The sequence below is a fragment of the Amblyomma maculatum genome, chromosome 1 (assembly GCF_055883805.1).
Source record: "Amblyomma maculatum isolate TAMU_Amacu chromosome 1, ASM5588380v1, whole genome shotgun sequence".
NCBI lineage: Eukaryota > Metazoa > Arthropoda > Arachnida > Ixodida > Ixodidae > Amblyomma > Amblyomma maculatum.
The window spans coordinates 170,758,446-170,780,589 of record NC_139344.1 but is presented as its reverse complement, the minus strand read 5'-3'; the positions used below and the strand labels follow the sequence as shown (position 1 = coordinate 170,780,589).

The following is a 22,144-nucleotide window of genomic DNA, read 5'->3' as shown; positions in this document are numbered from 1 at the left end:
GCGCCAAGAGCATGCAATATTGAAGCCACAGCCAAACAGGTCTTATCTGTAGCCATTCACTTCAGCAGTTTACAAGCCAATGAATCAGCTAGTTTGTTGAGTATTAAGTACTAGGGTCTGCATCATAAGCAGTGGCATCGCTCTGCAGCAATACTTAGCAGCTCTTGAATGCACTTCCCAGTGTTTGCGGTGAAATACAAGACTGGGCACTCTTGCATAGTAAAAAAGTACTTGCTGAAGGGCTAGTTGGTTCATACTAACCAATGGAACTATGCAAGGAGACAATCAAAAGCAAAGAAGAAGGATAGAAAGAGCTGCTACAACTACTACCTTGCTGCAAAAAACCACTCACTTCCAGCAGTGAGCCGCCATGTAAGCTGATAAGAGGCCTATGGCGGTAATTCTGTACATGCACAAATTAGTGCACAACATCAAGAAAACAGGAGGACTATATGGAGTGAACACGGTGTTTTCAGTGCCATGTAAGCTGGCAAAGATTTGCTCCATGATGACCAGAAGACCCCACAGAGTGCCAGTCTGATATCTATCAGATATCGCTCAAGAGCGGCGTGTCTACATTAGTCGGACTGGCCATGTTTCAATGAGAGCTAACGAGCACAAATGGTCAATAAAAACAAAGGGGGAACCTTCCAGATCACTACAGAGATTGCAAAGAATGCAAACCCTTGCTGGAAAGGGCATTGTTTATCGGCAAAGGCAGAGAGAGAGTTGAAAAGGAAATAATTGAGGCTTATCATATATAGAAAGCTGGGCCCACATGCATAAGCACATCGTCGGTAAAGCTTAGCGATCAGGAACTGACGGTCACATGTAGATACTGAGAATGTCTTTTTATCGGTTTTTTTGTTACAAGGTTCTAACTTTGATGATCATGTGCAGTTCCTGACAGCCATTTTTATCAGGATTTGTTTATCTTTTTAGCCTTGGTTAGGGTGTGACATGCATTTCCTTGAACATACCATGTCCGTTTTTTTTGTCGCAATATTCAATTTTATTATATATTTTGCAATCGTTTTCATCTGATGTACACTGGCGTATAAAAAGTGGTGTGCGAAATAAACTCTGTAGGTAGCAGGCCCTCTTTCTATCCCTCTTCTTTTCCTGTGATCGTCTCCTTGCACCGTTCCATTGGTTGGTTACTCTTGCATAGCATCTCAAATAGCGCAGGCCACCGCTTCAAATTATACAGTCAAATTTATATTATAAATTACTTGTCCCCAGAAATTATTTGAATTAATAGAGGTAAATCGTCAATATTTTACTTCTTTTCCTGTGATCGTCTCCTTGCACCGTTCCATTGGTTGGTTACTCTTGCATAGCATCTCAAATAGCGCAGGCCACCGCTTCAAATTATACAGTCAAATTTATATTATAAATTACTTGTCCCCAGAAATTATTTGAATTAATAGAGGTAAATCGTCAATATTTTACTTTCATTTAAATGCAGTATTGTGCTGAACATAGATCATTGTCAAGGAAATAAACAATTGTTCCGAACAAGGTTTTTTTATTATGTAAGAAAATTTATGAGCAACTCGGTTGTAAAAAACGAAAAGTGAAGTGGAGAGATGAGGGCACAGGCCGATTTTCAATTTTCTTCTGAATCCTCTATTTTCGGTGCCAAGTAGTAGCGCACATAACCCATCTCTTCAACCTTGTACTCCACCACTGCAAGCAATGAAAAGTTTAGGTTAAAGAGTGACATTTACGACCTTGCACCCTTTTATGCAATACATTAAAAGACTAACTTGAATGAAAATGTATGTGACTCAAAACCATTACATGGAAGAACAATGTAAAATGCATGCAACACTGGAGTAACCTTTTCTGTCTACATCATCCCTCACGAACACAGATTTAGAAGAATAACACTGCAATTACAGGATACCAACCCCTTGATACAGTTCTTGGGTACCCAAGTTAAATGTAAAACCCTGCTGAAACAGAAATGTATTAAAGGACTAGCTGGCTAGGCTAGGACAGCAGCTTCGGCAAGTTGGTTATTCATTTGTGACAAAACAGCACATATCAACGGGACAAGACACAAGCGCTTGCATCTTATCCCATAGCTATGCGCTGTTTTGTCACAAATGGCTAGGCTAATTTTGCTGGGCTATTACTGTGTTCTGCCAAGTTTGTTTTTGACTTCAAGACGCAGTGGAATAGTGTTAATTGCAACTAGCTGTTTTGGCCAACCAGTCTAGTCAAATTAAGGTTCACCAGGTGCCCTAGACTAAATTCAAACTCTGCCTGACCCCCAGAATTATCAAACCCCTCCAAGTTACAATGAAAAATAATAAGTTCTATACTGAAATGAAGTTTCTGCTTAACAAAAATGCATTGCATAAAAAGGCTTGACTAAAGGGCCACTCACATGGAGCGAACTTTATCTCTGAACTTCATGCGGCGCGACGGAACACTGACCGTCACCATGCAGTACCAAATGCAGCAAAAAACTGGCAGCTTGCGCCAAACAACAAAGCACTTTTCACACTAAATCACATTTTAAAAGCAACAAGTAAAACAAGCAGTATTTCAAATGGCACTCGACAGCGCTTATATACAGCCTTCGAATACAGCACCGTCTAAAATATGTGCGAACACGGCTCAGCGCCGCCGCACTCCACGAAGCATCAGCACATCCAGCGCGGCCACACATCGAAGCAAAGTGACACAGGCACATATGGGTCTGGAGGCGGTGCTTTGTGCTGTCTGCTACAGCGCGGAAGCGGACAGTGTTTTCTTTCTTGAGAAGCGCACCTAATTGTCTGCTGGCAGCGGCCAAACATACAAGATTTTGTTATCACGTTTCATTCACTGCAGCATGTTGTTCAGTCCTATGGAAGGTTATCAACTGGCAGACCGTAATACCTTGGGCATGGCAATTTCTTATCCACAGGCGAGGCTGATAAGCTCCTGCAAATGAGTGCAAAGCTAAGTCACTGGTCTGTCTTAGTGAGCGATTCTCAAGTGATTTGTTACAGCTCGATCCATTACACTTTTGTTTGTCGTCTGATAAATGACATGCTCTCAATTTTAAAAGTACAGATGCCATATTTTTCTTTGTTACTTATAAATTATGCTGCCTCAGTGATAAAAACACTGACATAGTGCGTGCACAGTGCACTTCTGCACTACAGATGACAGGGAGCACCGCCTCCAGGCCTTTGTGCGCCCACGTCCCTTTGCTTCGATGCACAGCTGCACCAGATGCACTGGCGCCCCACGGAGCAGCTGTGTTCGCACATGTATTGGACGGACCTGTACGTCTGATGCCACAGCAACAGCAAACTGCAGGCACATCTCTTTCCAGCAGGGTTTGGCCGAGTGTTGCTGAACGTTGCAAGAGGTCCTGCTTCTGCTGCATCATCAGAGTAGGCAAAATCGCAACGTTTACAGCGCCATATGGCACGACCTTATCAAAGCTGTGCCGCTCACTAGCGCGGTGGACGACAGCGCTCTGCTCCCTAGAAGTCGCTGGACCTATTTTGTTTCACATCGATAGCACATGAAACGGTGCTATGAAATTCCTCAGTGCTATAGCAAATGGTCTACGTATGAAACTAACTCTCAATCCTATTCTCTCACAATAAAAGCAAAATATGCCTAATTTCGGCTGCACTTTTTAGCAGAGGTAGCAATGCAAGCGGACCAGAGCAGCCGCGCCGCAATGGCAGTAGCTGGCTATGAGCAAAAGCTTGCTTGTATCGCAACTGTTGCTTCTACCAGCGATCTGGTACGGCTCAGCGATCCTCAAGAAGGATTCAGTTTCGACATTAGACTTGTTCTTTTAAGAGAATAAAATTTAGCAGACTTTTCTGACGTTTTTCGTATCGCCAGCACACACAACAGCAGCCAGCACAGAGAGGCGGTGGTGCAGCAAGTGTTGCCATCGGACGGGAGTAGCACTCTAATACCCTTGTTACATGGGCAGCGTTAACTGCAGTTACGCGAAACCGTGGTTAGCCCATGTTACACGGCAGACCAAACCATGGTTACACCCCTAACCGCGGTTATCACAAACTGAGCTTGGTGACCTCGGTTTGCGTCGTTAACCGAGGTTATGGTGACGTCTGTGCACGGAGGCTGCTTGTCGGCGCCCGATTGCGCAAAGCGTACGAGCGGGTCTGCTTCAACAATGTACTCATTTGCCTACTATATCACGTTTAAAGACCGGCGTAAAGAATGGCCGTTGCCTACTGTGCCACCCGAATTCATCGGTTACGGCCGACAGCGCAGCGACTGCATACTGAAGCTCCGTCCTGTTTCTGCAGAATCGTTTGCGGGGCTTGTCGCTGAGCGGAACATAACAAAAATATATATATATGCGCGGCCTTAGCTGTATCTTGCAAGTGCACAAGTTCGCAACGCTTGAAGCATTGGATACTGCGAGCAGGCCGCGCTTAGTTTTACTGTGGCGGTGGAGCGCGCTAGCGCGGCGAACGACGGCGCCGTGCGTAACCCCCTAGTCGTCGCTAGGCCTAATTTGTTTTGCTTCGAAGCCGCGGCGGTCGGCGCTTTGGAACTGATCGACGCTTTCGTAAATGGTCTACTCATGAAGCTACCTTTTTGTGAATCCTATTCTGCTGTAGTAAAAGAATGATATGATTACTTTGGCGAAGCATTAATTGCAAAACTAGCACAAGCATAGCGGTTGAGCCCAATGCACCGGCGGCAGCTATGCTTGAGCAGAAACTTGCTTGTGTCGTGGTTATAGTTCTTACCAGCAATTTGCCGCTGGTCAGACATTATCAAGAGTGATTCATTCTTGATATTCTGCACAGTATTACAGACATCAACAAATTTTAGCTCGCTTTACTTCTGACATCGGCGCTAGCGATACGCCGTGTCGTTTGCGTACGGTTTGCGGGAGGAGGGGCCACCACCGCGGCGGTGTTTATGGCGGTGGAGGAGGTGCTGCCATTGTGCGGTGCTTGACCGCGCTATTGACGCCTTGTCGGACGACACTCCAACTCCGGGAACCATATATAAATAGGATGTTTGTAAATGCAGCTTCGTTCCGCCAATCACCGTAATGGGCAATGGCCGCCATAACCGAGAACGGCGGTGAGCTGTGTAACAGCAGCGAACAGCGATTGGCGGTTAATCGTGGTTAAGTTCGGTAACCGCAGTTAAGCGTAACCGTGGTTAAGACTGCCGTGTAACTAGGGTATAACTGGTCTTTGCTGACTCCTTGCATTGGCTGGCTCTGCGGAGCAGTCGATCGCCTGACTGCCGATGAAAATATCTGGCCTGGCTTGATCTGCGGTGAATGGCCACCAGGCAGCTGTTCACAAGGTTTGCCATGGGAAAATTGCTCCATGTGGGTTGGCCTTAACGAGCAATAATTTCTCGTGGGAGTGAGCCTGCTTACCCAAAGGCACATCTGCAGACATGGACAGCTGCACCTGCGCTGAGAGAGGTGTGGCCTTTGTAAATGAGTTGAGGTAGCTCAGTGCAAACGTTAGTGAAACCGCCTCCTGCAGCTCAATGATCACAGCTTCTTCTTCTTTGTCCACATTGGCTGTCTGCGCAAGCTTGACGTTTCCTGCATTGTGAAGAATAAGATATACATTAAACATGCTGCAAACTATTTTCTTCAAGACATATGTCTTAACAGCCATTAAAATAACTTTTATGTAGTTAGTGCAAATGTACAGAATTCTGGTAATCTGAGCAACTCCATGAATAATTTCCAAGTTTTAACAGTTAATCTTTCATCAATGCCATGCCATCTGAACTGTCAACTTTATGCCAATGTGCACATAGCATGTACTACTTGCTGCATAAACTCACAGGTTAGCATGCTCACAGAAAAAAAAAAGCACAGAGCTCCGAGAATCCTAGACAAACTGCTACAAGATTACTCCGAGTAAAGTTGTACTAACAAGATTCCTAAAATCCATTTTAGCAGCTCACTCCAAGCAACAGCAGGTAGAGTTGTCACGCAAGCCAAGCAAGGGAAAATATTTGTGCACAGAAAATGTATGTACCGTATTTTCGCGATTCTAGGCACTCCCCCCCACCTCTAATCTCGCAAAATATCTTGGAAAAAAAAAAACGTCTGCATGCGAACCGAAGCATCGGTCTTTTTCGCAAAGAAGAGCGCGTGAACAAGCTTGCCAGCACTTTCTCCCTTAGCCGTTGAGGCAAAGCCGTCGGAGTCCCGAAGTGGCACAGTGTTTGCGGCGCGATCTTCGGCTCCTTGCGTTGCTGCTTTCTGACAATACACAATAACTGGCGGCAGAGAAAGTCAAGAGTCTGCCAAAACAGGCCCCGATAACTCAATCAGCATGTTGTCATATGGACCTGGAATCAGCAGCATTCAACAATTTGGTGTAGCTTGGCAGGCATCGCAGGCATCATTGGCACACCTTTGTTTTGTTTAGGTCAGCTGTTCAACCGCCATAACGGAAGTTGGAATGAGTTTGAGGAGGGCTGCCAGAGCCTATGTTCCAGTGAAATATAATTGAGTTTGCCAGATATAATGTTATTTCTCCCGCATATCACGTCATGATATCACCACGAAAAAACAAGAGGGAAGGGGGGGACACTGAATTTTTCAAATCTAAGCACCCCCCTCACTTTCCGCATTGCAATCACGAAAAAAAAAAAAGGGGGCACTTAGAATAGAGTAAACACTGTACATTTGGTTTGTTCAATCAGCAACACTTGGTACCAGCACACTTTTTCAGCAGGTAGGATGTTTACTTTCTTTAAACTGACAAAGAAAATATGCTGCCATGAACACGTCATAGCAAAACAAAAGGGAATGTGCTGCAATACAGTCAACAATTTCATTTCTAAGAATTATTTAGAAACAGCGTTCTTCCTCCCCCTTCCCAGCCCCAAGTGTCTAGCAATACATGGTCCTTTTAAGGAGAAAGAACAGCAGATTTCCAAGCTGCTTGTTTTTTTGTTTCCTACTAACGGCATGCTGTGTCTGGAACTGAACAGAAATCTTCCCCAGTATTCTGTAAATGATTCATTACAGCACTGTTATTCACAAGAGTTGTCTGGTTTTTGCTGGCTATGCATCAAGCTACAAAACTTCCACTGGTCATATGCACTTATTTAATACTGACAGATTTACTGCTCTGCTATCTACTGCAAATCCCAGAAGCACATAAGTTGTATGTGCTTCCAGCAGACAACACAAACTCTTGGCAAAAAAATATTTCAAAAAGTCCTGCTCTTCTTAAGAACCTGCACTGTTTCATTAGAAAAATTTCCCAACCAGTCCAAGGCCTTTGCTGACAGCAGTGAGTAGCCACATTTGAAAGGTCTGATAGAGGTTGTAGGTTCCAGTTGCGTAACTGCCAAAATATTCAGAGCGAATTCTGGAGTGGTTTGGAGCAACAGTGAGCCATTTTTAGATGTGGCTTTGCCCATCAACTAGCAGCGAATTACTGTAACAAAATCTCTCAGCTGAAGCTGTACTATCGTGCTCAATACAACTTGTAATGCCAAGCTGTATAGCCGCAGTGCTTACTGGAGTGGAATTGACAAGCAGAGCCAGTGAAAACGAAAGGATTTTGCTCTCCCAGGTGTCAGCGTTCTCCCCTGTGTCGACTGCTCTGCTCTTGGCAGTAACGAAGTGTTCCATGCGATTCAAGCATTACTGCATCACTGGTGCCTGCATGACAATGTCTGTGTGACAACGCAAGGCACATGGTGCAATTGAGCCTGTTTACTATAATGAGCGTTTATCACGCCCGCATCTTGCGCCAGTGATGTAGCAAGTTTGGGAACAGGGTAGTTTGAGTTTCACACACGGCGCGATTTCAGCGCGCAATATGCTACATGCAGTCGAGGCTTTACTCAAGTTATAGAAGCACCACCATAAATACACCTGGTACTAAAAACTGACAAGGACACCTAATTACTCCATTTGTTGGCAATGTGACAGCAACAGGAACTAGCAATGCATCTGCCCAGAGTTTTATGTCATTGTCATGACTGTGTCTGCAGACACCTATGAATCTATCTGCACAACCAGACGAGCATCTAGCTGGATTTGCCATTATCATTTTCTCTTTTACACATTTTTTAGCGCAGAAGCCTTGTACACTCGTTTTATCTTTCTCCTTCTACTAGGTCTAGATTTTACCTTATTGCCTTTCTTTCACCTGCCTTTTAGCCAGATTATTTCTTCATTCTTTGATGCCTTTCTTTTTTTTTTGTCTTCACAGGACCTGATTTTCTGTTTTTCATGCATTGTTCATCTGATTGTCCATTTCATTAATTCCAGACTCATTTGGCATGGTGGCTTCGTACAAAATAAAATTGCAAGTTTGCACCTGTCCCATGTCATTGTCCTTTCTTGCGCTCGCCATTTTACATGAAGTACTGCCTTCAAGGATTTGAAGGGCTTGTGCAAACTCCCCTCAAACGATTGCTAGCATTTTTTCTAAAGTAACCACAAAAGAGCCCATGCTCTCTTTTGATTACTTTGCCATTAAACTCAAGTGTTGCCCCACAAAAGCCCTCTAATCAGTTTATAACAGCTTGCATGTTTTTACCTGTGCCCAGGTCACCACTGACAGAAAACCGAACACCATCCTTGGTGCAAGTGATCTGAACAGAGTCCCCAATCTGGCTGAGATCTCGGCAGATGCGCTGGAATTCTCCAGAAGGCATCTTGATGACAACGCTGTAGTCGGTCTCCTGTAAAAATAAATGGCAACAAATTGTGCGAGATACCACAAAATGTATACAGGACATGGAAGTGTTGTGCTAAAACTGCTAACAGCTACACCATATTCTTCTGACCCAATTAAGAGACATGATGCAATATGTAGCGACTTACTGGAATGCCTAGGTGCTCCGTATCAATGTTCATCAATTTCATTTCATAGTCAGACACCTTTTCCTGATCTGAAAAACAACATAGAAGGATCTCGGATTAGGTAACTGAAGTTGTCACAACAGACATTTATTTGCAGCTGCTATAGTGCAAAAACAGAAAGTGGGCAAAGAAAGCGCACTGATATGAAATGCGTAAACAAGAGCTCATTTTTAAGTTAGGATAAACACGCTCGGAATATATATTTCCCCTCCTCTAAGCACAGGGGTCCCTTTGTGTGCTGACAACGATGTGTCAGGATTAACATGAAACTTCTGGTGCTATTCGATAAGGTGTAGAAAGATGTACTAATAAGAAACATTTTATCGGCAGCACTTGCAGCGCGGGAAGGGAAAGAGGTACGGCTAAATAAGCCATGAGCACTTTTTACCATTTCACGTTTGGCGCGTACACAGGAATTGCAAACAAAGCAATGCTACTTACTCGGAGACTCGAAAACAAAATTAACAGCATCCGCATCATCTTGTGCTTTAATGGTGATAATATCGTTGTTACCAGCACATCTCAGGATCTTCGAAACGCTGCAAATGAAAAGACAAAGGAATTCGTACTGTGAGGATCGTCCATGAGACGAGACCTTGCATAGGTCTTACCTTGACAGATTCATGCCCATGGAAAGATTGCGATCACAACGGAACTTGTCAAAACCGTCGCTGCGCAAGCTCAACGAGACTAGACTAACATGAGATACGTCCATGGCCTGCAGACTGATGCCTGTCGCCGAGCAGTCCCACGTCGCCTCGTTGATCAGGTCCTTCACGGCGTCGAGGACCTTCTTGAGCAGAGCTCCATGAACAAGACGTGCTTCGAACATGGTTTAAATTACTCTGCGACAACTGTTCGGTATCTATCAACTAAATGCAGCAAAGCCTCTCGTGAGCACGGGTCCTGACAAAGGTCCTGAAAGAGGTATGACAGAAGTCCTAACTTAACGCGCGCTCAAGAGCAGACTGGCGGGAAAGGCTAAGGCGGCAACGCCGGCGGGTCAGAAGCGCGCCAAATTCGAGCAAGTTCATTGGTTGAAAACGCGACCTAGTATATATAGTAGATCGTGGTTCAAAAGGTTCAAAACCACGGCGGAAGAAAGAAAGGCGATCCGACGGACGGCGGCGCGAGTGCGGTTTGTTGACTTTTACGCAAGGCGCGGCCGCAAGGGGCAGTGCTAGCCATAGGGTTAATATCATAGAGTTAATAGTTAATACAAAGACTTATTAACTCTATGGTGCTAACCTTCTTTTCGAGGCTCGTGCCAGAGCTCTGCGCACACTCGTATACCACCGGCGCCAACGTTACTAGAACAAAAAAAGAGTTTGTTCTAGTAACGTTGGCCGGCGCTTCAATACTTCCGCCGAGGCACAAGTCGCCACCTGCAGAGCCTGCGGGAAATATGAGGAGCTCCTGGAACACTTGGTGCTCCACCGCTCCACTCTGACGGCTTGTCTCCTCGACACGCAGATGGCGCCACCCTCTTGCGCACATTGGGCTTCAAGGTGGGCGACGAAAGCGACAACGCAACGAACACTATCGCAAGTCGCAGTGTTTCCATCATTTCCATCACGAAGACTCGGCTACAAACATGACCGCCCAACGACCTAACGTCGCATTCAGTGACTGCCACAGCGCGCGCGCGCTTTTGTGTGTGTGTGTGTGTGTGTGTGTGTGTGTGTGTGTGTGTGTGTGTGTGTGTGTGTGTGTGTGTGTGTGTGTGTGTGTGTGTGTGTGTGTGTGTGTGTGTGCGTGCGTGCGTGTGTGCGTGTGTGTGTGTGTGTGTGTGTGTGTGTGTGTGTGTGTGTGTGTGTGTGTGTGTTTAAAGTGATTATTTTTTTTTACAACTTTTTGGTCTGGGACCCCGTTGATTTCCCGATACGAAGGAAAAGACCACAGACAAATTCATCATCATCATTATCACTAGGAGCGATCGGAACATGGAGGAAGGAGAGAAGTTGTTTCCCTCCTCCATATGGATCGGAAGCACATCGGAAGTGATCGGAAGATTGGTGGCTTGAAAGCAGAAAAGTGACAATGTTTGTAATGTAGAAATAAAAATTCAATAAATGAAATGATGGTATAGTTATAAACTTGAAAAAAACATCTCGAGCTAGTTGGTTCATCGTTGACACAGCGCCTGTGTCTCGTCTGCCCTAGTGTTCCTGTATATGCTTCCTAGGGAGCATATACAGGAACACTAGTCTGCCCTTCTCTGTCCATTGTGAATTTGGCGCTGTTTTTGCTCTGTGGTATAGTTAACCGATCTAAAACGAATTCAAGATATATACAACAAAAAAACCAGAGGGGACGCTCCTATATTAGACGCTCTAGAATATTTGGGTAGTGGAAAGAGCGGCGGTCAGCGCGTGAGGCACTTCATGTTAACTCTACCAGGTGGCGCTAGCGACTCCTAACCGAGCGCCATTCAGAGACCGACCGTAGCCAGGCAGCAGTATGGCAGCAGCAAGCACGGAAGTTTTCTTTATTTTTGCCACATGTATGCGTATAGTACTCCCAATGCAAACGTTCTTATTTACTTATGAGCGAATTAATTGAAGTAATATGACTTCAGCAAGGCTAAGGTTTTGTCAGATTACCTCAGCTGAGCAGACGCGCAAGGCACGAAATGCGTGAAGCTTCGCGTTTTCTTCAGTAACCAGTCAGACTTTGCTCTGAACAGTGACGTCTGCATCATTTTACTGGCTGGTTAGTACGAGCAGCTCCTGCGAGAGGCAAACAGCGCGTTCTGGGCCACTTCGCACTCCAATTCTCTTATCGCAGGCGCTCTGCTAGTGTCGCTGTTAGTGCGACACTAGCAGACAGCATCGCCAGTAATGTAGTGATAACATTAGAATTGCGCCAAATTTCACTGCAGCTCGTGTTCTGCGCGTTTTTCGTTTTGTAGTATCCCGTCCCTGCATGGTGTCGCCGACCTCTCTGTTGTTGTGATTTTGTCTTATTCTTCAAACACGCAGGTCGAAGCTGTCATTTTATTTACGAAGTGTCTAAAGGTACGTCCGACGTATCCATTCGATTCTCGTAAAGATACGGCGGACGCCGATATACAGGCTCATGGCTATATGCACGTCGAACGCGGCCACATTCCGCTTGCTACGCGTGAATGGATCTCATCCTCTATGATATCAGCTAGCCGCGACTCTCGATGAGGTGCTACGAAGAGTGCATCCGTTCTAACGTAGATCACGGTCTTCACTTAGGGTTGTGTACGGCAAACATCGCTGTCAAGCACATAGCTGCAGGCGATATGCTACGTACTGCACCAGCTCCACCAGCTGGCATCGAGATACGCACATTCACGAGCAGCTTTCGCTTCGCACTAAACTATCACCTCGATCTGCCCGTAATGCGAGCGAGCTATTCCTAGCATTTACGCTGTCTAAGGTCCTGCATCGACCTCCGAAGATCTAGCGCCGGCACAACACACGCCTCGCCGTGCAGCTGAACATTCGGCAGTCCAAAGTATGTATGTGAAATGGCATTATGCTCGTTCCTCACATGCAGACCGAGGAAACAGGATGTTTTTAGCTAAATTCTTCGTTTAAATTCTACCTCAGAGCCGTGGCAGAAGACATGCTGAATCTACTAGAGGCCTGCACATCGACTCGTCGAGGCGAAGACCTACTGCACCGAACCGCAAGAGTGCACAACCGGAAAGCCGGAAGCGTGAATGATCCGAATTCCCTGTGAACAGCAATGTTCTTTGGTATATAGGGGAAGACTAGACTAAAGTGCTTAGGCTGCATCTTTTTCTTGTCGTTGAAGTTTGCGTACATGTAGTTTAAACCCCCGCATGCTCGAGGTTAGCGTGACCCGACTGAACGGCCGCGCAGCTTTGAAACGATCAGGATCGATATGCATGCATCGCCGGACTTAGGTACGCGGTAGAAAATGTGCGCTGCACATTTCGTTGAAGAAGCTGACTCTTAGAATTTTGCAGAGTGTGCCATGCAAGTGATCGTTGCTACAACCACGCGTCCATGTTCCCACGGCTGGCCTACCCCGAGGCGCATAAATGTTCAACCGTGGACGTATCAATGATCGAAGAGAGGACAGATTTTCACAATATTGGGCGCGAAATCGATAGCTACCAGTGCTCAGTGTTAGAGAAATTCTGCCTTGATCATGCGCAATTCAGTGTTTCAGGCGTGGTCAGTATCGCCTGTCAAGTCAGCGCCGCCAGCGATGGACCGGCGGAGCGATTTTCCACGCTACACCGCTGTCTTGCTAGAAAGCCTACCTAGGCGGCGTTTGACATTCAGCTGCTTTTTGTGGGCCCCGTAATTGAAAGCAACGCCTTCAGAAACGCGTTAAATGTTCAAAACTGTATTCTCTTCAACAGTTTCACTCCAGGCTGTCAAAGCAGGCGGACGTTGATAAAACAGTTGAGCACTCCAGTCTTTAGATATCTGTACAATCACCTTCAGTTTGTAAAATTATTGGAATAGGTCACTTTCCGATCGCTGGGATATAGACCCTCATGACAGCGCTGTCACGTGGATAAGGACCACACCAGGCCGAAAGCTTGTCTCATATAACATAGCTAACCAAGGTATACCTTACAGCATTGTGTTGATTTTTATGGTGCCTAAGCGACTAATGCTGCCATGCACCAAGAACAAGGTTTAATGTATTTATTTTGTGTGTAATGACTAAAATGTTCTTCATGATGTAGCTTGTTTAGGAACATTTTAGGGAACCAAAAATGCAGGAAATTTGCACGTCTCTCCTAGGATCATGCTGGGATGGAAAGGGATCTGTTGCAAATTGTACAAAATGTTTCCTCTTTTCTCGACTCTGGCGCACGTGTAAGATATGGTTTATTGTTAGTTCATCTCCACACTCCTTGCATATTGGTTTGTCCTCTTTCATAAGTATGAAGCTGTGTGTGAGGTTTGGGTATGTGTTTTGTGAAAATGACCTAAAATGTCCTCCATGTTGTGTTTTTGATTACTGCATGATTTCCATTCCTTAATGACAGGTTTGACAAGTATAGTTTGTAGTTTATTTGAATGTTTCAAAAATCCTGCCATTTCACGCTCACTTTTCTTTGTACAAGCTTCTTGGTATCTTCATGCAGCATATTCACCCTCTGTAATTTAGCATTGCATCAAGGTAACCTGGTTATTTCTTTTCATCACCTTTCAAGACTACTGTCCCGATTTCATAAAGTTTCTGACGACAGGAACTCCTTCGAAGCCATAGAAATAAATGAGATCCACAATCATGAGCTATCTAGGGTATGCATATACATGTCCATCGCTCAGTGAATGGCGTCAGTACGCTGTTAGAACAGGTCTTGAGATAACAACCATTGTCTGAGGTGGTCCTTTAATGGGCATTGAAATGCTATGTAACTACAGGTACTGATAGAACTCTTGATCATGTTATGTGATGATGCGATCCTTGCATGAATATAGGTAAACATTTCAGAATCTGCAGTGCACCACTTGACCATTTGCCACCAGTTTGTGTGAAAATGTATTTTTCATGCATGTTAACCAGTATTTAACAGATGACCCCTGTGCACAAGCCGAAAGTGCCACGAGCCAATTGTCACGAGGCCACACTACATGGCAGGAGTTGTTAAGCCAAGCTTACAAAGTTATATTTGAAATATTTCAGCTTCAACGTTTCAGCTCCAATTAAGAAAGGTTGAGGCTTACAGAGGTCTATGCCAGGTTGCCTATCACCTAACAGGGCAGCCTACAACCGTATGCTAATGAGTATATCTGAGATAACAGAGACATGAATTAAGGAATTAGTAATAATGTTTGTAGCAAAGGGCATGTAAATTAACGAGAATCCACAGTGGGATCTGCAGACAAGAACCATTAACGCTGGCACACCATACCCTTACAGGTGGAGATTAGGAGTCTCCCTAATTTTTTGTCTGCTCAAAGCTTGTCATTTCCTTCGTTCTTCCAGATGAGGAAGATGTGAAAATGATAGCATCCAAAATGCCAGAGACCATCGTTAACAAGGATGCTGATCCCAACAGCGTAAAAAGGAATTTCAGAAAAGATGGGTGACTAGTAATGCTGGCAACAGTTGAAACTAAGTGGAAAGGCATGAAATTGAAATGCAACATATGCAGAGATATGTTGCGAGACGACCAGTCTGTGGTGTGCGACATCTGTCTCCGTTAGTTTCATCAAGTGATTGGCCAAAGCAGATGGGGCTTGTGGTTTTGTGATAAGTGCAGTGTAGTAGCATAGATGCAACCTTGCCCATTAATAATTCGAGTGGAGTAAGTGCATTGTTTTGTTTTGTTCATGGTTTCCATGAAAACATTATGAGAAATTTTTTCCTAGAGAATGTTCGCTGAAATGTGAATATAATGTGCAATAAAACTAGTGTTTTCTTGCTGTTTACTTTTCCTTGTATACATTAGTTCTGTGAAGAAAACCACAGGCTAGAAAGAAATGTAATGGCATGCATTTTGATACTTGGCCCCGTTGTGCTGGCTCAGTAGTTAGAGTGCTTGGCTGCTGAACCCAAAGATGCAGATTTGGTTCCAGCCACAGCAGGGGCATTTCAATAGAGGCGAAACAATAGGCAGTCATGCACCGTGCGGTGTCAGTGCATGTAAAAGAACCCCAGATGGTCGAAATTATACCGGAGCCCTCAACTATTGTGTTCCTCATAGCCGTAGTTATTTTGGGATGCTAAACCAGATATATATCACATCACACTCTGAGTAAGATGCTATTCATGGTCAGTTAATCATACACTAAATGATCAATTTTTTTCTGCATGGTACAGCAGCTGTTGTACAATTTTACTTTAGCCTTCATGAAGAATATCACACTGGCTCCACATGGCCTCCTGTTGACCCTTGATATGCGTCACAATCACACACCCGAGTATGTATTTGTCTAAAGGCACCTATGCATGCAAGGAGGGGACCGTTACTTTCCACTTGTCAGAACTGAATGCATGATCCACATCATTTCTGTAATTCAACTGCTTGCTATTTGAACTGTCCAGCATTGATGCAAGTTTCAAAGAACTGCAATTAGCAAATTAAGCAGCAAACCATGCCAAGAACTGCTTCGGTTTCATCTTTAGCAACTGTTTGGGAACTAAAATTAGCCAAATGTTGCAAAACATAGATGAGAGGTTACAAAATCTAAAAAACAATGCAGCCTACCTGTGGCATGTAGGGTTTCACATCCTAAAGTGACATATGTAGCTATGAAGAATACCGTAGTGGAGAGCTCCAGACTAATTTGACTGCCCGGGCTTTGTACTTTGCATTGACATCTTGCAGAAAACAAGCATTTGCATTTCACCTGGACCAAAGTGCAACTGCCATCACTGGTATTAAACATCACGACCTTGGGGCAAGTAGTCTAACGTGCCACTAAGATGTCGCAGCGTGTACGTACATGCTATACATGTCAACCTTTCTAGCATTAAAGCTGTCACATGCATGGCAGATATTCATGTTCAGCTTTGGACTGACAAGTTTAAAAGTGTACTATTTGTGTTTTGTCTAGCATGAAAAACAAAGGAAACTAAGGAAAAACGAAAAAAAAAATGAACATAATATATTGAAAAAGCACTAGTCATTAACACATAAAGCATATTCGTTCCTTTATTAATGATAAAGTGGCCTTCAACAATAGTACAAAGTCTGAACATTTAGAAAGGTGCTGTGTCAGGCAGCTATTTTACAGAAACCTGAACCATTTCACCTGTAGTAATGCGCATCCCGGCGGTGTGGGCTGGGCACTTATTTTTCGGTCCACTCTAACATGCGAAAACTGCATCATGTGCATTCCCATTTTCCGAGTTTTGAGCTCTGTAGTACAGGCTAACAAATTGTCGATGACTTATTTTCGTCTGATTGTTGCACAGCGCGTGTAAATAAATTACCACTGCACCTAATAAACACTGACATGCACGTGCAACATCGCCGATCATAAACGGACACACTGATGTCCGTCCGGACATCGGCGCACTCATCACAGCACTCTTCGTAGTCTCACACAGCACTCTAGTAGAACGTAATCCGTAATCACAGCATCTCACGGTAAGCACAAACCACACCTCCAACAAACACGAATGACGCGATGCTTGGGCTAGAGACACGCCGGCGGCACCCAGCTTTTTCAGCGCCTACTACGTAGAACTTGCAGCACCAAACCTCAATGCGAGCAGAAAGCGATGCGTTACGTGACGCATCTCATCACAGATGGAAGTGAGGAAACTTTGAAGAATCAAAACTACATAATTACATAACGACCGTCGTAGACGTTAATCCACATAATAACGAGGACCAAATGAGCGGGCGTGCGGGCCGCGGGCTGGCCGTCAACACCGCGATTACATGCGCTTGCGCTCTGGTCGTGCTTGCCACCCTGCCGCGGTCCAACTCACGTAAACCTATCATCATGCCATCACGTAGTATATCACCCATTCTAGGCACTATTCTTGCCACTGTACTATTCTTTGTAATTTCACATTTCACGCATGCAGTATGTAGTACATACTTCTTGCACCTCGCACGTACACCTCATACCAACTTCGATTTGGCTACATATGGCTACCATCTGGGGATCTCGGACATGTCTCGGATCCGTCCGGCTTTCCCGACGGATCCCAAGGCCCATATCGGAGAAAAATGCGTTGGGTCCGTCGGAAGAACCCTACCGATCGAGTCCGTCCGCCGTACCTCTGAAAAATATTCGAAGTGTCTAAAGGTACGTCCGACGGATCCATTCGATTCTCGTAAAGATACGGCGGACGTCGATATACAGGCTCATGGCTATATGCACGTCGAACGCGGCCCCATTCCGCTTGCTACGCGTGAATGGATCTCATCCTCTATGATATCAGCTAGCCGCGACTCTCGATGAGGTGCTACGAAGAGTGCATCCGTTCTAACATAGATCACGGTCTTCACTTAGGGTTGTGTACGGCAAACATCGCTGTCAAGCACATAGCTGCAGGCGATATGCTACGTACTGCACCAGCTCCACCAGCTGGCATCGAGATACGCACATTCACGAGCAGCTTTCGCTTCGCACTAAACTATCACCTCGATCTGCCCGTAATGCGAGCGAGCTATTCCTAGCATTTACGCTGTCTTAGGTCCTGCATCGACCTCTGAAGATCTAGCGCCGGCACAACACACACACACCTCGTCGTGCAGCTGAACATTCGGCAGTCCAAAGTATGTATGTGAAATGGCATTATGCTCGTTCCTCACATGCAGACCGAGGAAACAGGATGTTTTTAGCTAAATTCTTCGTTTAAATTCTACCTCAGAGCCGTGGCAGAAGACATGCCGAATCTACTAGAGGCCTGCACATCGACTCGTCGAGGCGAAGACCTACTGCACCGCACCGCAAGAGTGCACAACCGGAAAGCCGGAAGCGTGAATGATCCCAATTCCCTGTGAACAGCAATGTTCTTTGGTATATAGGGGATTACTAGACTAAAGTGCTTAGGCTGCATCTTTTTCTTGTCGTTGAAGTTTGCGTACATGTAGTTTAAACCCCCGCATGCTCGAGGTTAGCGTGACCCGAGTGAACGGCCGCGCAGCTTTGAAACGATCGGGATCGATATGCATGCATCGCCGGGCTTAGGTACGCGGTAGAAAATGTGCGCTGCACATTTCGTTGAAGAAGCTGACTCTTGGAATTTTGCAGAGTGTGCCATGCAAGCGATCGTTGCTACAACCACGCATCCATGTTCCCACGGCTGGCCTACCCCGAGGCGCATAAATGTTCAACCGTGGACGTATCAATGATCGAAGAGAGGACAGATTTTCACAATATTGGGCGCGAAATCGATAGCTACCAGTGCTCAGTGTTAGAGAAATTCTGCCTTGATCATGCGCAATTCAGTGTTTCAGGTGTGGTCAGTAGCTATATAAGTTTGAACAGTTCGCCTTTCAAGTCAGCGGCGCAAGCGATGGATCAGCGGAACGATTTTCCACGCTACACCGCTGTCTTGCTAGAAAGCCTATCTAGGCGGCGTTTGACATTCACCTGCTTTTTGTTGGCCCCGTAATTGAAAGCAACGCCTTCAGAAACGCGTTAAATGTTCAAAAATGTATTCTCTTCAACAGTTTCACTCCAGGCTGTCAAAGCAGGCGGACGTTGATAAAACAGTTGAGCACTCCAGTCTTTAGAAATCTGTACAATCACCTTCAGTTTGTAAAATTATTGGAATAGGTCACTTTCCGATCGCTGGGACATAGACCCTCATGACAGCGCTGTCACGTGAATAAGGACCACACCAGGCCGAAAGCTTGTCTCATATAACATAGCTAACCAAGGTATACCTTACAGCATTGTGTTGATTTTTATGGTGCCTAAGCGACTAATGCTGCCATGCACCAAGAACAAGGTTTAATGTATTTATTTTGTGTGTAATGACTAAAATGTTCTTTAGGATGTAGCTTGTTTAGGAACATTTTAGGAAACCAAAAATGCAGGAAATTTGCACGTCTCTCCTAGGATCATGCTGGGATGGAAATGGATCTGTTGGAAATTGTACAAAATGTTTCCTCTTTTCTCGACTCTGGCGCATGTGTAAGATATGGTTTATTGTTAGTTCATCTCCACACTCCTTGCATATTGGTTTGTCCTCTTTCATAAGTATGAAGCTGTGTGTGAGGTTTGGGTATGTGTTTTGTGAAGATGACCTAAAATGTCCTCCATGTTGTGTTTTTGATTACTGCATGATTTCCATTCCTTAATGACAGGTTTGACAAGTATAGTTTGTAGTTTATTTCAATGTTTCAAAAATCCTGCCATTTCACTCACTTTTCTTTGTACAAGCTTCTTGGTATCTTCATGCAGCATATTCACCCTCTGTAATTTAGCATTGCGTCAAGGTAACCTGGTTACTTCTTTTCATCACCTTTCAAGACTACTGTCCCGATTTCATAAAGTTTCTGACGACAGGAACTCCTTGGAAGTCATAGAAATAAATGAGATCCACAATCATGAGCTATCTAGGGTATGCATATACATGTCCATCGCTCAGTGGAATGGCGTCAGTACGCTGTTAGAACAGGTCTTGAGATAACAACAACCATTGTCTGAGGTGGTCCTTTAATGGGCATTGAAATGCTATGTAACTCCAGGTACTGATAGAACTCTTGATCATGTTATGTGATGATGCAATCCTTGCATGAATATAGGTATACATTTCAGAATCTGCAGTGCACCACTTGACCATTTGCCACCAGTTTGTGTGAAAATGTATTTTTCATGCATGTTAACCAGTGTTTAACAGATGACCCCTGTGCACAAGCCAAAAGTGCCACGAGCCAAATGTCACGAGGCCACACGACATGGCAGGAGCTGTTAAGCCAAGCTTACAAAGTTATATTTGAAATATTTCAGCTTCAACGTTTCAGCTCCAATTAAGAAAGGTTGAGGCTTACAGAGTTCTATGCCAGGTTGTCTATCACCTAACAGGGCAGCCTACGACCGTATGCTAATGAGTATATCTGAGATAACAGAGACATGAATTAAGGAATTAGTAGTAATGTTTGCAGCAAAGGGCATGTAAATTAACGAGAATCCACAGTGGGATCTGCAGACAAGAACCATTAACGCTGGCACACCATACCCTTACAGGTGGAGATTAGGAGTCTCCCTAATTTTTTGTCTGCTCAAAGCTTGTCATTTCCTTCGTTCTTCCAGATGAGGAAGATGTGAAAATGATAGCATCTAAAATGCCAGAGACCATCGTTAACAAGGATGCTGATCCCAACAGCGTAAAAAGGAATTTCAGAAAAGATAGGTGACTAGTAATGCTGGCAACAGTTGAAACTAAGTGGAAAGGCATGAAATTGAAATGCAACATATGCAGAGATATGTTGCGAGACGACCAGTCTGTGGTGTGCGACATCTGTCTCCGTTAGTTCCATCAAGTGATTGGCCAAAGCAGATGGGGCTTGTGGTTTTGTGATAAGCGCAGTGTAGTAGCATAGATGCAACCTTGCCCATTAATAATTCGAGTGGAGTAAGTGCATTGTTTTGTTTTGTTCATGGTTTCCATGAAAACATTATGAGAAATATTTTCCTAGAGAATGTTTGCTGAAATGTGAATATAATGTGCAATAAAACTAGTGTTTTCTTGCTGTTTACTTTTCCTTGTATACATTAGTTCTGTGAAGAAAACCACAGGCTAGAAAGAAATGTAATGGCATGCATTTTGATACTTGGCCCCGTTGTGCTGGCTCAGTAGTTAGAGTGCTTGGCTGCTGAACCCAAAGATGCAGATTTGGTTCCAGCCACAGCAGGGACATTTTAATAGAGGCGAAACAATAGGCCGTCATGCACCGTGCGGTGTCAGTGCATGTAAAAGAACCCCAGATGGTCGAAATTATACCGGAGCCCTCAACTATTGTGTTCCTCATAGCCGTAGTTATTTTGGGATGCTAAACCAGATATATATCACATCATACTCTGAGTAAGATGCTATTCATGGTCAGTTAATCATACACTAAATGATCAATTTTTTTTCTGCATGGTACAGCAGCTGTTGTACAATTTTACTTTAGCCTTCATGAAAAATATCACACTGGCTCCACATGGCCTTCTGTTGACCCTTGATATGCGTCACAATCACACACCCGAGTATGTATTTGTCTAAAGGCACCTATGCATGCAAGGAGGGGACCGTTACTTTCCACTTGTCAGAACTGAAATGCATGATCCACATCATTTCTGTAATTCAACTGCTTGCTATTTGAACTGTCCAGCATTGATGCAAGTTTCATGGATGGAATGGATGGAAAAACTTTATTTTCGTCAGAGAGCATGTATGGATGGTTCCGTGTTAGATGGCCATCAACCCATGGCTGACGGCGACCTGGGTGGCCCACTCCACGGCCCTGGTCTGGACGACCGGGTCTGAGCTGGCCAACACGGCCTCAAGTTTCAAAGAACTGCAATTAGCAAATTAATCTAAGCAGCAAACCATGCCAAGAACTGCTTCGGTTTCATCTTTAGCAACTGTTTGGGAACTAAAATTAGCCAAATGTTGCAAAACATAGATGAGAGGTTACAAAATCTAAAAAACAATGCAGCCTACCTGTGGCATGTAGGGTTTCACATCCTAAAGTGACATATGTAGCTATGAAGAATACCGTAGTGGAGAGCTCCAGACTAATTTGACTGCCTGGGCTTTGTACTTTGAATTGACATCTTGCAGAAAACAGAAGCATTTGCATTTCACCTGCACCAAAGTGCGACTGCCATCACTGGTATTAAACATCAC

General features: G+C 44.6%; 1 protein-coding gene and 2 long non-coding RNA genes across 3 annotated transcripts; 2 read left to right on the top strand and 1 right to left on the bottom strand.

The window, feature by feature from the left end:
- Positions 1–1,494: 1,494 nt before the first annotated feature.
- On the bottom strand, positions 1,495–9,868 carry PCNA (Proliferating cell nuclear antigen). Its single transcript, XM_084589577.1, has 6 exons — positions 9,481–9,868; positions 9,311–9,408; positions 8,831–8,898; positions 8,544–8,688; positions 5,396–5,569; positions 1,495–1,689 (listed from the first exon to the last, which is right to left on the bottom strand). Exons 1-6 carry the CDS (start codon positions 9,699–9,701, stop codon positions 1,610–1,612), a joined length of 786 nt encoding a protein of 261 aa, XP_084445703.1. The 5' UTR covers positions 9,702–9,868; the 3' UTR covers positions 1,495–1,609.
- A 2,051-nt stretch (positions 9,869–11,919) lies between these two features.
- LOC146204858 (uncharacterized) lies at positions 11,920–15,268 on the top strand. Its single transcript, XR_014704066.1, has 2 exons — positions 11,920–12,355; positions 12,451–15,268. It is a non-coding gene; the product is annotated as an uncharacterized LOC146204858 (long non-coding RNA).
- A 2,319-nt stretch (positions 15,269–17,587) lies between these two features.
- LOC146204857 (uncharacterized) lies at positions 17,588–21,000 on the top strand. Its single transcript, XR_014704065.1, has 2 exons — positions 17,588–18,074; positions 18,170–21,000. It is a non-coding gene; the product is annotated as an uncharacterized LOC146204857 (long non-coding RNA).
- Positions 21,001–22,144: the final 1,144 nt, after the last annotated feature.

What these genes read in the sequence shown, in the direction of transcription:
- PCNA (XM_084589577.1), bottom strand. Translation starts at nt 9,701, where the DNA reads ATGTTCGAAGCACGTCTTGTTCATGGAGCTCTGCTCAAGAAGGTCCTC. An exon ending in TTTTGTTTTCGAGTCTCCGA is followed by an intron (nt 8,899 to 9,310) that starts GTAAGTAGCATT and finishes GTTGTTTTTCAG; the next exon opens with ATCAGGAAAAGGTGTCTGAC. An exon ending in CGGAGCACCTAGGCATTCCA is followed by an intron (nt 8,689 to 8,830) that starts GTAAGTCGCTAC and finishes TTATTTTTACAG; the next exon opens with GAGACCGACTACAGCGTTGT.